The sequence below is a fragment of the Podarcis cretensis genome, assembly GCF_951804945.1.
Source record: "Podarcis cretensis genome assembly, chromosome: 10".
Taxonomy (NCBI): domain Eukaryota; kingdom Metazoa; phylum Chordata; class Lepidosauria; order Squamata; family Lacertidae; genus Podarcis; species Podarcis cretensis.
In genome coordinates this window covers 3,678,213-3,692,754 of record NC_137179.1, presented here as the reverse complement: position 1 = coordinate 3,692,754, position 14,542 = coordinate 3,678,213, and the positions used below count along the sequence as shown (strand labels likewise).

Genomic DNA, 14,542 nt, shown 5'->3' with positions numbered 1-14,542 from the left:
TTCCTCTGGGCAATGATTACCTTATATGGTGATGGGTGCAATAAAAGCCTTGACCGGATGAGGTAACAGGAGACATTGGCAAACGGCCATGCGGCTGGGAGGACAAAGGATAATAAAAGTTACCGGAGGAGAAAGAAGTCGAAGGAGCTGCCCTCCATTATTATGAAAATGCTTGCTGCCTCATTGTGTCTTCTTTCTATGCTATGCTAAGCACCATCTATGATGGCAGGCTTCCGTCAAGTGGTGCCCCGTGTGAGGCTCACTTAAAAGAAGAGGAAAACTTAAAAGAAAGGAGGCTGACTAAAGAAAGCAGTGTGAGACTGACTTGAAAGGAAACCGTGAGAGGCTTCTTGATCATCGACTCACTACGTCCGGCAAGGGTTGCACAGCGCTGAATCATCTACGGATCCCAGTGAGTCGATCCCTTTTATATTGATTTTAGAAATATGGGCAGCTCCCTGTCTTTTCCCCAACAGAAATTTTTAAAGGACTTAAAATTTCTCCTCTCCTCCAACAAATTGGAAGTTCCTGAGGGTGATTTGATACAGCTTATTCAGTCCATCGATGAACATTGCCCCTGGTTTCCTGCAGATGGGACTTGGGAATTAAAACAATGGGATAAGATTGGAGCACATTTTCATGGACACCCCAGTTTCGGTGTTCGGATTCTAAATGCATGGTGCAAGGTTCGTTATGCCCTGGGCTCTTTATCACCAAAAAATATCTCCATGGCTGTATTGCCAACATCGGCTTCTTTAGTCCAGCCTGCTGTGATGCCGCCTGTTCCGGCACTTGCCTTGCCCACAAAACCAGACCCCAAGACTCCGGACTATAGTTCCCCACCAGAGGAACCAATCCTGCAAAAATACCGTGGTCTGGCTGGCAATGATCCTACTCTCTCACCAACAGAACCAGCCACTCCTTTTCAACGTGCAGTTTTTGCCTGTTCCTTAAATCAGGATACTGTGGCATTTCCCATTATGGTGCCACCTGCTGGTGCCCCAGCAGGAACTCAAGCCCAGCACCAACCTTTTGAATTTAAAATCTTGAAAGAGCTGCAGCAGTCAGGAAAAGTCAAGGAACAAATACAGCAAATAGGAACTTTACAACGTGGCATGCCAAATCCAAATATGCTCCCACGAGAATATCAGTTGGCAGTGATTGATTTAAAGGACTGTTTCTTTTCTATCCCACTGGCCCCAGCAGACAGGGAACGGTTTGTTTTTACATTGCCAGTATATAACAATTCGCAGCCCACCCAGCGATATCAGTGCGTTGTCCTGCCTCAGGGCATGTGGAACTCCCCTACACTTCGTCAACATTTTGTGGGTGAAGCATTGAAACCTTTCCGCATGCACCACCTAGAGGACAAGCCTTTGTGGGTTCCAGCTTGATGTGTGCAGCCATGGCAAGTCCCTTCAATTGTGGAAGTGCCTTCCCCACCATCTGCCTCGCCATCCTTTGTTGCACTGTTATACAAGGAAGAGAAGCAGACGACCCAGTCCAGTTGAAACCACCATATTTCACCTTATCAGCTGGCAAGCCGCAGTCGTCAAAATCCTACTCTGGCTGGCAGCATCCACAGCTCAGCCACTCTCAAACTAGAAGAACTGTGTTGTTGAATAAGACTTTTAGGGGAGAAAATTATCATAAGATATGGAGGGATAATATTTTTGTACAAGATATGATTATGTTTACCAGTTTATTGCATGCTTCTAGATGCTGGTTGTGTAAAATATGCCCCCTTTTGCCCGTCATTCAGGCTTAATGCTTCATGGTGTGCCTGTCAATGGATCTTTTCACTTTACAAATGTTATATCACCTAACCAAACTTTTTGGCCTCCAGTACAATTGACCCTCCATTGTTTTCAAATTAAAGAGGGGAAAGAATCATGGGGCATATATCCAAACTGTCAATATACATTGAATTTCACTTTTAATAGCTCTTGTTCTCTTACAGGAACATACAGTGACCAATCTCAGTGCTATAGGTGTGACACCAGTGCATGGCTAAAAATTAGAAAAGAAACCTACCATGCAAATTGGAGTCTGAATTCTTCTATCCCTGGCTTAGCAAATACCGCAGATGAGCAATTTCATATCAGTTCCTTATTTACTGCAGCCTTTACTTGGTCCCAACAGAGTAGTAATATCAGCTATTTACTCCAAAGAGAGTTATGGTTGCTTTGTGGCAGATCCATGGGCATGGTTATATTCTTGGCTTCCGGATGGAAGTTGGCTTCAACATTTATTGATTTTAGTGATCATTATAGTAGTTATTTGTGTTATTTTGTGTTGCTGTATACGGTGTATTCCTTCTTTAATCTCTATATGTACTGCATGGTTCTCCGGTCAGCGGCCTGCTCCCGGCCTTACAAGAGTCGCTTATCGCACTCGTTATAACCGTATTGGTACTGACATATATGATTCTGATTAATAAAATAAAGCAAGAGGGCATGTGGGAGTCATAAAGCCAAGACAGAGGCTTGTAAATACTGCAGGGTGCCCCCTGACATTCCTCTGGGCAATGATTACCTTATATGGTGAAGGGTGCAATAAAAGCCTTGACCGGATGAGGTAACGGGAGACATTGGCAAACGGCCATGCGGCTGGGAGGACAAAGGATAATAAAAGTTACCGGAGGAGAGAGAAGTCGAAGGAGCTGCCCTCCATTATTATGAAAATACTTGCTGCCTCATTGTGTCTTCTTTCTATGCTATGCTAAGCACCATCTATGACGGCAGGCTTCCGTCAAGAGAGGTGAGACCGATTTGGATGGTCTGCCCCCACCACTTAATGGATCCAAGTTGTTTCCAGAGAGTGGTAGGGGGTGTATTATTCCCATGTTGATGGTCTTTCAGCTGATTCCCTGGTGCCCCACTGCAATGCGGAGTTAACCAGGACTATTGACTGTCTAGCTCTGATGCGCCCTCTCCGATTGCATTATATATATATACGTGTGTGTGTGTGTGTGTGTGTGTGTGTGTGTGTGTAGCTGATCACTGACTGATGTTGATACAAAGATTTTAACAGCAACCTTAGCAAACAGAATCCACCAAGCCATAGCATCAGTTGCTAAGAATGACCAAACCAGTTTTATAAAAATGAGACAAGCAGCAGATTATATCAGATTACTATGGCTTTGATAGAATTAAACAAAAGTAAAGATCAATTTCTAACTGTATCATTAGATGCTGAAAGGGAACAGTGTATGAAGGCAGCTTTCAGTAAATTTGGATTTCCTTTGGACTTTAAAAACAAATTGAAATATTGCATGACTTGCCTACATCTAGAATGAAAGTGAATGACATCATGTCTGCTATTTTCCCATTGTCTAGAGGTACAAAAAAGGATGTCCACTTTCACCTTTGTTTTTTAATATTTGCCTAGAACTCATGGCCTCTGTTATTAGACAACATTGTGAGATCTGCAGAGCAGATCACAACATAGCTGTCAACTTTTCCCTTTTCTTGCAAGGAATCCTATTCAGAATAAGGAAATTTCCCTTTAAAAAAGAGAAATGTTGACGGCTATGGATCACAATTGGTTTTATTTGCCGATGACACTCTTTTGCTTATTTCTGCTGTTCTTATGTTGATGAAAACAGTAGATGCCTTTGGTAAAATATCAGGGAATTCTATTAATTGGTCCAAGTTGGAACTCATGCCAATAGGTGATCATTTGATGATACCCTCTGCTGTGTGGGACTATGGCACCACACTCACCTCCACCTCAGATCCCTTGTACCACCTTCCTCCCTGTAAGGTGCACAGTTCTGAGGTTATTTAATTACATATACCTTGAAAAGCAAGATGTGGCCTTTGAAATGCACTGTTGGGGGGGGTGAACACTCTGTACCTCTGCTACAGAAGACTGGGGGCAGTTCTTCTGAAACCAAACTCCTACTGGGTATATCAGGATGTGCTCATAGCAGCCCACAAACAACATTAGCTGGTGGGCAGGATTTCAATCTATACTCTGATTAGGCAAAGGAACATGGTGTTTCATGCCCTGTCTTATCAGATGATGGAGAATGGATTCCTCTTGATGATGCCAACTGAGTTGCAAGAACATTTCCTGATGACAACGACATGTGGGAAAGTATGCGCCAGTCATGCATTTGTGCATTTGGATCAGAAGAGAATAGCAAGGAAGGAGGATAGCATGAAGGAAGGTGCCATTCTGGCCGACACCTTGGGCCAGGAACAGTTTTCATGCCAGAGTGGTGAAGTTCCGAAGAATAGATCTCACTCCTTCATGTTTGGTTGACGCACAGCTACAACTGGCTCTGAAAGGAAGCAGCTCTCCAGGCTTCTAGCCCTACTGGAAGAGGGTGGGGGGAAAAATCTGGAGTCTTCTGTCTCCAAAAGCAGAGGCTCCACCACAGAGTTATGCCAACCCCAGTAAGAGGTGTTCACTGACACTGCTGTTATAGCAAGCACCTCACCTTTAAGGCAAGCTCTGACCACTGTCCCACAATCACAGAGACCCAGTGGATCAGGGGACCACACAGCCCTGCTGTTTCATTTCAGTTGCACCCTGTGCAGAAGTTGATCTCCCCCCCTCCCATTCCAGATCAGGAAACAGGACAAAATCTCACCCTGCCATTCATGATCACCTTGGAGATGTGGAACAGACACTCTCCTTGTCCATCTCAACCAGATTGTCTCACTCTGAAGACACACACACACACACACACACACACACACCACCTTTCTTCCTTAAAGTGAGGGAAAGAGGTGGGGCTTCATTAGCTGACACAATACACTCAAAGTAAGAGGCGATGTTGTCTTTGTCCATGGAGTTTTCTTGGCAGGGATACTGGAGTGGCTTGCCGGTTCCTGCTCCAGGTGGATCACGTTTGGTCAAAACTCTCCACTATGACCTGTCCATATTGGGTGGCCCTGCATGGCATAGCTCATAGCTTCTCTGAGTTATTCAAGCCCCTTTGCCACGGTAAGGCAGTGATCCATGAAAGATCCATGGTGACAGCAGTCATGAAATTAAAAGATGCCTGCTTCCTGGGAGAAAAGCAATGACAAACCTAGACAGCATCTTAAAAAGCAGAGACATCACCTTGCCAACAAAGGTACGTATAGTTCAAGCTATGGTTTTCCAGTAGTGATGTATGGAAATGAGAGCTGGACCATAAAGAAGGCTAATCGCCAAAGCATGGATGCTTTTGAATTCTGGTGCTGGAGGAGACTCTTGAGAGTCCCATGGACTGCAAGAAGATCAAACCTATCCATTCTGAAGGAAATCAGCCCTGAGTGCTCACTGGAAGGACAGATCATGAAGCTGAGGCTCCAAGACTTTGGCCACCTCATGAGAAGAGAAGAATCCCTGGAAAAGACCCTGGTGCTGGGAAAGATGGAGGGCACAAGGACAAGGGGACGACAGAGGACGAGATGGTGGGACAGTGTTCTCCAAGCTACCAGCATAGTTTGACCAAACTGCAGGAAGCAGTGAAAGAGCATGCCTGGCGTGCTCTGGTCCATGGGGTCATGAGGAGTCTCCTTGCCTAGCATGACTCTCCTCCTTGCTAATTTCCACTTCATAGCAGTTGGACATTTTTCAATCCACAGTGACTTTCAGGTGAAAGAGATATTTCTGTACTTTTGTGTTCTGATGCAAAAGATCTCAGTGTGTGATTGCGTTGAACCATTAGGCTTCCGTTGTGCTGCCAAGTGTCTCTCACCACATGCCATTGCCTACCTATCAGACTATAAATGACACATAAACACCACCTTCCCACCCAGGCGTATCTCAACTGGAACACTTGAATAAGGAAGAATCAGCAGCTCAGAGAGAGAGAGAGAGAGAGAGAGAGAAGCTGAAAAACCAGGTGAGTTATCTCCCCCCTTCTGATCTCTTTGACTCTCCATGCTGGCCTTTGAATGGCAGCTATATCTCCAAAGTGAGCAGCACACGAACAATGGGGTACCTTTGCGTCTCAGGGACCAGCTCCCCAACAAATAAAAGAGTTGATAAATCTATAAAGTGAAATGATTTGATCTTGAGGGTTTGTAACTCCTTACTTTTTCTGTTTACCTTTACTTTATTCTATATGGGTGAGATAATGAGTGTTCTTTCTGTTAGAAAGAAAGACAAGGCCTCACCTTCTGAGTGATGGATGCAGGAAACTCAGCCTAGCAATTGTGTGTTTGGTGTTTTCTGTCTCTAGAAGCAGATGCAGCCTTCCTCCGACCCCAGGCTCAGCCTCCTTTGCACCTGCCTTGTTCTGATATGGCAGCTCTCCTTTGGCTTCGCAATGAAAATAAAAAAAGCAGAAAACCCCTACGGTCCCACTGGTAAGGTATCATTTCATCTCAGAGGTGGTTGATGTCTCCTTAGAGAAAGAGAAGCTTCTGGCAGCATTAGAAAACCAAGTGCAGATCCATTGGCATTTTTGCCCAACCTCTCGTGTGCCATTTTGGTTAAATTATCAGATCCAGCAATTCCAGCCAGTCTTGGATGATGCATATTGTATTTCATCAGTTTCCTAGGGTAAAACAGTTGTATCCCTTTCTGAAGAGGTGAGTTTTAGCCACTGTGATCCATGTGCTGGTCTTGGTCCAGGCTAGACTACTGTAATGTGTCATGTGTGGGTCTGGCCCTGTAGACTGTTTGGTTCAAAATGACAGAATCCTGTTCTGTTTGCAGCACGCAGCTTCAATAGCACTTAGATCGTACCAGTTTTAATGTCTCCCAGTGCACTTCAACGTGCTGACTTTAACCTTCAGGCCCCTGAATGGGATGGACCTATGAAATCTGTGGACTTGTTTGTGCCTGTATCCTCTTAATTGCACACGGACGTTCCAGATGGATACTGGTCTGTCCACCATCTTCATCTGTCAGTAGGTCTTTTCTGAGGTGTCTCCACACCTTTGGAACCCACACCCTCAGTATAGTTGCAGTGACCAGCTACACTTTTCAGAATCATTCTGGGTTTAGTAGTATTTATTTCCTAGTGGTTTTTTTTATTATTGGTTGAAATAAGATTATCTAATGCTGTTATTCTCATTAGCTTTCCTTGGCTGGAAAATTGGCAGGTAAATAATTTAATACAATGGAAATATTATATGTCGTATTGGACACCAAGAAAGTGGAGGACCCCATGACCTGGGACGTCTTTGAGGACGTTCTATTTCCCTTTGGCTTTTATGACACCCCAAAAATATTTTATTTCCACTGTTTCATGTGCTGACGTGACCATGTTGAATGCTAATGTTCTCCCTCTCTGTTACCTCAAGGCTGCCTCCGGGGCTGGAAAAGAGAAATGGAAAGTTGCTATCATGGCTTTTCCAACCGGCTAACATGGCACGAGGCAGTGGTAAGAGGGGCCTCTAGGTGCTTTGGGTGGGTCCAGAAAGAGCAAGGGCACAAAACACAAGATATGCTTGAGAGTCTCTGCAGAAGACCTGTTATGAATCTCGATCCCATGACCATGATTTTTATCCCAGGAGGCCATCTTTGGCATCTCAAGAGCTGATGAGATGTCATTTATGGATATGAAGTGAGGTTTTCCTTCACTAGGCCTTGGGCAACCAGCTCAGTTCATCAGTTTATCGTTCTTCTCAGATTCAGATGAGGCTGAGGAAGCTCAGGACCATTGCCTGGAACGACTAGGGGGCTGGATGAGGGCCAGCAGGCTGAAACTCAATCCTGGAAAGATACAGGTTATGTGGGATAGTGATTGGATAGATACGCTGTTCATAGGCTGGAAGTAGCCAGGCCTTCTTTAAGATGGCTTGAGATGGTGGGCTCATCATCCCAGAAAAGACCCATTGGCCCCAAAGGTTGGAGTACTTACTCAGGTTTGATGAAGGCTCCAGCATGTTCTGCTTTCAAGTGAGCCCCCAGGGACAGAGTAGGGTCATAAGCAACATCATTTTATCAGGAACAACTTGGAGAACCCACCATACCTTAGAGACGAAGTGAGCAAAATCCCCAACACCCATTGAACACACATTTGAAGAACACAAACTTCCCCTAAGAATCCTGGGAACTGTAGGTTACTGTCCGCAGGGCTACAGTTCCCACGGTTCTTGGGTATAACCTACATGCCCTGAATGTTTACTAAAGGTGCTTGAAATGTATGTTGTGGGGGTCACTGAAGCCCACCAGGAAAATAACAGCCCTGTCAGCACCCTGAGAGATGCTATCTGATGCACACAGCTAGTCTGCTTGCACTGCTCTGAACTCAAGCCTGCCCTGTCAAATCAACAGCAGAGATACAGCAGCAGAGCCAGCTCCCATGGGACAAGGCCAGCTGGGGCAGGACTCTCAGCTGAGCCTCCAAGGAGTCTGCCTGTCTCCTCCCATTCAGCCACCCTACAGCTGGTGGGGAGGTGGTGGGCGGACCGTTTGGGGCAGCGCAGAGCCTGTGGACACCCAAGCCACCACGTCACTCCCAGGAGAGACGCATGGCTCAGGCGCACTACAGGCCCTGTGGTGAGTGCTGCCTGGCATTTTGTCACCCCCCTCAGAGGTGACACCTGGGGCAGCCCACACCCACCGCAGAGATGCCTCTGCTATGGGAGGACAATTTTCTGGCATTCTCCTACTATGTCCCAATAAGCCAAGTGGATCCCAATAGATTAGGCATTCTACCCTGTACTGTTCCTCCTTCGGGGAAGGAATATATTAACAGATCAACACAGCTACCTGCACTTTTTCATTCTTTCAAGGCAAGGCTTTCAGTTCTCCTTGGGGACAGGTTGGCTGTTGTGTCCAGCTTCTGCACAAACATAAAATGACCACTACGCCACCGGACATTGCCCAAGCATGCTGCATGCTGGATCTGGCAGACTTAAAACTGCACATGAAATTCATTAGATGAGCATGATGGGGGGAATTTGCCTTTGAAGCACATTTGAATGAGAGCCACTCCATTTAGCATGTCCTGAAATAGCACACATCGAAACAGAGGTATCATTTGAAATTTGGTTCTCCCCCAAAATACGTTGAACAAACATACAGTGAACAAATATACAGTGGTACCTCGGGTTAAGTACTTAATTCGTTCCAGAGGTCCGTTCTTAACCTGAAACTGTCCTTAACCTGAAGCAAAACTTTAGCTAATGGGGCCTCCTGCTGCTGCTGCATGACTGGAGCACGATTTCTGTTCTCATCCTGAAGCAAAGTTCTTAACCCGAGGTAATATTTCTGGGTTAGCGGAGTCTGTAACCTGAAGTGTATGTAACCCGAGGTACCGCTGTATAAGAGAAAGTGTACCAGCTTGCCCCCGTGATTGAGATGGCCAGGGCTGTGCACCATGGTGATGCCATGCAGGTAAGTTCCTAATGTCTGTCGGGATTCACAGAATGTTGTGTGAGATAGTAAGTCTGCAGGCTTGAGTTTGCTAGCTGATGCAACTGGCTGATACAATCAGCCTGCAATACTCTGCAATACTCTATGGAGGTGCTAGGTCAGAAAGACTGAGCAGTAATGTGCTGTCAGTTGATGGGCTGTCATTGGTTTAAAAGGGAAACCTGTACAGCAGTAAAGTGGTGGTGTAGAGGAGTATGAATCATAGAATCATAGAATCATAGAGTTGGAAGAGACCACAAGGGCCATCGAGTCCAACCCCCTGCCAAGCAGGAAACACCATCAGAGCACTCCTGACATATGGTTGTCAAGCCTCTGCTTAAAGACCTATATGTGGTCAGAGAGAGAGTTAGATGTCTTTCTATTTGTCTTAATACCTGTAGCCAGGTACTCTGTTTGACTTTATGAACTGCCCGTGTATTATAGCCTGTAGATATTTGTATATATAAAAGGTAAAGGTAAAGGTAAAGGGACACCTGACCATTAGATCCAGTCGCAGCCGACTCTGGGGTTGCGGCGCTCATCTCGCTTTATTGGCTGAGAGAGCCGGTGTACAGCTTCCGGGTCATGTGGCCAGCATGACTAAGCCGCTTCTGGCAAACCAGAGCAGCGCACGGAAACGTCATTTACCTTCCCGCTGGAGCGGTACCTATTTATCTACTTGCACTTTGACGTACTTTAGAACTGCTAGGTTGGCAGGAGCAGGGATCGAGCAACGGGAACTCACCCCGTTGCGGGGATTCGAACCACCGAGCTTCTGATCAGCAAGCCCCAGGCTCTGTGGTTTAGCCCACAGCATCACCCATGTCCATTTGTATATATAGCTCACAATAAATATTCTGCACTGAAGAACCTGGAACTCTGAGCATTTCTGCTAAAGTGCCGCGGAGAATTCGCGACAATGTCATGCACGCATGCCATGCAGCATGCTGACATGTTTTGCACACAACATGCAGTGTATGCGAGTGAGGTAAGCACATTAGGAGGCATGCACGCACAGACACCACAGAATTTTGAGGGGGCCCGGGCACATCCTTGAAGATTTGTGGGGCTCTTGGCCTCCTGCCCACCAGTTGGGCACCACTGTATTAGAGGAAATTGTGAGTAAAGTGTATTCTTGAAAATAAGACCCAAAGCTGCAGAATATGAGGTGAAATAGCAAACAAATGTTTTTATACTGGGGCAATGTCCACTCAAATGCTGCTCAGTTCTCCTGAGAACTTTTCTTTTTATAAACAAAATCACAAACTGAAAGTGGAGAATTGAGACTGCAATATTCAACCTTGAACCTGACTTTGAGGAGAATTCAAAGGTAAGTCTAGCTGCATAAAACTCATTCTTTTTTCCACCTCTCAGAGAGCCTGCCGTGTATTTGACCCGACTTCTGAACTTCTCTCTATCCGTGAAGCAACAGAACTGGATTTATTGGCTAAAGACCTTAAAAGATCGATGGAACTAAGTGTCTGGATTGGATTGTCAGACGAGGATAGGGTGAGTCTCCAAGGCCTTCTCCTCCTCCTCCGTCAGCACTGTTGGAGCTGATAGTAAATGAATTCAGTGGGAAGATTCTTCTATGGGGCTTCCCCAGCTGATGTCCTCAAAATGTTATGAGAAGGTTTTCTGGACTCAACATACTGGAGGCCAAAACAGTCATGGTGGGCTCCTGGCTGATGTCCAGCAACTCAAATAATGTTGTCTGTGGTTCGTTTGGGTGGAATCATCAAGGAGTGTGCTGTGTCTTGGAAATGTCTCCTTGTGATCTGTTCTTTCTAAAGAGCATCCCACCTCTCTTGTCCCTGCAGGATGGAAATTGGGAGTGGACAGATGGCTCTGCTGCCGAGTTCTTACCATGGGCTGAGGGAGAACCTAATAAACATGGCAACAACTCATGTGCCTACTTGTTTCGTGGGGACGGTAAGGGGTCCACTCTCAGGGCTGGTACTTTGGAGCTGCCATGCCCAATGCAATGTGGGTTGCAGTATTTTCTAAATTTCTACTGAGGGTATGAGATGTGCTCCTTGCCTGCTCTTTGGCCAAGAGGTCGTGAGTGAAGGACTTCCTTTGGTGCCCTTTCATCTGTTAGATAGAAATATTTCCAAGCTGCCTTACAAGAATCTAGCCTTCCCAAGCATAGCTGTCAATTTTTCCCTTTTCTTATTCGGAATAAGGGAATTTCCCTTTAAAAAAGGGAAACATTGACAGCTATGTTCCCAAGGTGGCTCAGACTGACAGGGAACACCATCCTAATCCACTTTTAATAATAATAATAATAATAATAATAATAATAATAATAATAATAATAATATCTTTATTGTTATTGCCCCCTCTTGGGGACAATGAGATTACTTGGCTGCTCCATCCACCCAGGTAGGGCACTCCACACAAAATCAGAACAACTATAAAAACACTAATTAAAACAATACAGTATAATACAGCAAGGAAGATTAGATGACTTTCAAAGTCCAGGTTTCCCATTCAGGGCCGAGATCGCTCTGGAGAAGAAGCTGTTCTTGAGACGGCTCGTTATTGTCTTCATTGTCCTGTATCTCCGTCCCGACGGCAGGAAGAGACAGTGACCAGGATGCGATGGATCTTTTACTATGTCCAGTGCCTTCCTATGGCACCTTGTGGCATAAATCTGCTCTAAGGTGGAGAGTGGGCAGCCAACAATGCTCTCTGCTGCCTTCACAACTCTGCACAACCCCATCCTGTCCTGGGTAGTACAGCTTCCGTACCACACACATAAGCCATAACTGAGCACGCTCTCAATGGCACAGTGATAGAAGGCAAGCAGCAGTTTCTGCGGAAGATGGTTTTTCCTTAGGATTCTCAGAAAGTACAGTCTCTGCTGCGCCTTCTTCACAGGTCCCCTTGTGTTGACACTCCAGGACAGATCCTCTTGTAATTCAATACCCAAAAATCTGAACGTTGTTACCCTCTCCACACAGACCCCATCAATCAAAAGTGGCTTTCTACTCAAGGTCCTCCCCATAGATGCCACCACCCACCTTGGCCAATTTAGTATTGGACGAGTGGCTTGGTTTCTTTTGAATGGGAGAAGAAGAAAGGACATTCCCTGTGGCCACCGTGGGGTGGGGGTACATGTGTTTTGAGGGTTTTGGGGTCCCAACAGCAGCAGCATGCCAAGGAGCTCCTGGTGTCTGCTGTTGACTCTGCCTAAGACCATTTCTCTGTGTTTTTCCAGGTTTTGATAAATTTAGAGCAGAGAGCTGCAAGAATGTAGAGTCCTATGTTTGCAAACATAGGCCAAATTACGGATCCTCCTGACCTCTTCACTCTCTCTGACTGACCCCATCAAATCTCAGAGGCTTCCATCCAACGCTGTCTTTCTACCTGTGCCTTTTTCAGAATATGAAAACGTCAGAGGTCCCCTGCTGTCCCATTCCAGTGGCCCATCTATTCCAGCATCCTGCTCTCACTGTAGCCTGCAATAGATCTAATTGAATCCTGCACGTAGCAAGAGCCCCCTTCCCTGGGAGCCCAGGATGAAGAACCTTTGTGGCTTTTCAGATGTTGCTTGAGCACCACTAGCATCATCCTAGACAACTGGCCACGATGCGTGGGAATTATGAGAGTGGGAGTGCACCAACGTCAGGAAGACAACAGTCTCCCCATCCCTAATAGATGCCTAAGCCCACCGTGAATTCAAACACATGCCCCTGAAACAAGAGTCAATTACTTCCCTTTATTACTTCCTGCCCCTCCCAACTCACATGTCTCCAATATCCTGATTCAGATTGAAAGCCATTTAGGACATTCAACTGGTCTCTTTTAGTTTGCAAAGAACCAATGCACTTTCATGGCAGTGTCTTCTAGAGCCCTGGGAAGGGTGAAGCCTTAATGAAAGCAAGCCCTCTGCAGAGGAGAAATGACTGTTTGCAGGTGTGGCTTGAATTCAAACCACACCTGCAAAAAGACAAAGTGGGACTTGCAGCCAGCCCCCTTGCAGCTGTGCTCTCAGCGCAAACCAGCTGCTTGTTGCTGAAAGGGTGTCTCTAAAGGGGCTTCAGTCCAGCACTAATTAGATGAGAGCAAGGCAGTAGGACGTTCCCTATGGGGCTTGCTCTTAGCACCGATCAGTGGTGAAGAGGAGGGCCTCTGAAATGCACTTTTCCATCAATTTGGAAGGGAAATCTATGGGGGGAGATCTGTAATGCAACCAGTTCAAGGAGTGCTTGCAAAGGATTAATTAGGAGCTCACTTTCTGCTCCTAATTGTCCCATAGGATTACCTGCTCCACACCTAACACTGGATCTACTGGACAATGAGCAGAAGAAGGAACCCTTCTCTGCAGATCCCTGACCTTTAAGTCATTCTGATAGGGAAACATAAATGTCTATAATGTGTGCATGCCTCTACAAATATGCTTCAGAAATATGCCTCAGTGGCTTCTCTGTCATTTGTTCAAACACTTCAAAGTGCTGGTTAGGGCCTTCAACACGTTGGCCTTGAGGGCAATCTACTCTTCCATAAGCTATGATACTCGTGGAGGCATGTAGTGATCAGGTGGGATTGCTATGAGGAATTATAACAAATATAGAGTAAGCCATCTGTGTCAGAGGTAAAAGCATTGCGTTGGCTGGGTTTAAACTATTTTGATATGATTCTTGATCAATCCACACCTCTGCATCCCTGTTCCATTTCTCTCTCTTCACAAGTCACGTACCCACTTAGACAGGCAGGCATCCTGGATCATCAAAGACAGTGGGCAGCTTCTTTTGATGTAGCTTTTCTGATATGTTAATCTTAGGATGTTAATCTTAGGGCCAGGAAACAGATCTCACCTGAAGGTGATAATGATCGCTGTCCTCCTGGCCATCCTTCTTATCATGTGTATTGATTGTTTATCACCTCCGGAGTTGCCAAATGCACTCCTTTGTAGTTCTGTTTTGTTTACCCCAAAAATATGCAAGCTTAGTTAGTTTTTGTTGTTTAACTTTGTCCCCACGTGGGGTTTGTTGAAATGCTCAGAAGAAATCTGATTGGTTCTTACAAACACTCTGTAAAAAGCTCTTTTGTGAATAAAACGACCTGGGCCGGAGGGTAGACACAGATGATTATACGCACCCTTCCCAGAGTCTTGCTGTTTCAAGCCTCTGTGTGTATTAATCAGAGTTCAAGCCTTCCTTTGCTTTGGGAACGCCTCGGAGGCATCTCAGGGAGTCTCCCCTTCAAGTATCCCCAAAATCAG

The 14,542-nt window shown here is 45.8% G+C and overlaps 1 protein-coding gene across 3 annotated transcripts; it reads left to right on the top strand.

Moving 5' to 3' along the window:
- The first annotated feature begins 5,518 nt into the window (after nucleotides 1–5,518).
- LOC307225250 (C-type lectin lectoxin-Thr1-like) lies at nucleotides 5,519–13,524 on the top strand. 3 transcript variants are annotated; one of them, XM_079993156.1, is made up of 6 exons: nucleotides 5,519–5,845; nucleotides 6,185–6,311; nucleotides 7,254–7,333; nucleotides 10,687–10,821; nucleotides 11,133–11,244; nucleotides 12,536–13,524. In XM_079993156.1, the coding sequence occupies exons 2-6, from the start codon at nucleotides 6,191–6,193 to the stop codon at nucleotides 12,616–12,618; spliced, it is 531 nt and encodes a 176-aa protein (XP_079849282.1). In that variant the 5' UTR covers nucleotides 5,519–5,845; nucleotides 6,185–6,190; the 3' UTR covers nucleotides 12,619–13,524. The 3 variants fall into 3 exon arrangements, with proteins under 3 accessions (XP_079849282.1, XP_079849284.1, XP_079849283.1); XM_079993158.1 differs by lacking the exon at nucleotides 5,519–5,845 and adding an exon at nucleotides 5,864–6,022; XM_079993157.1 differs by lacking the exon at nucleotides 5,519–5,845 and having other exon boundaries at nucleotides 6,102–6,311.
- The last annotated feature ends 1,018 nt before the right edge of the window (nucleotides 13,525–14,542 follow it).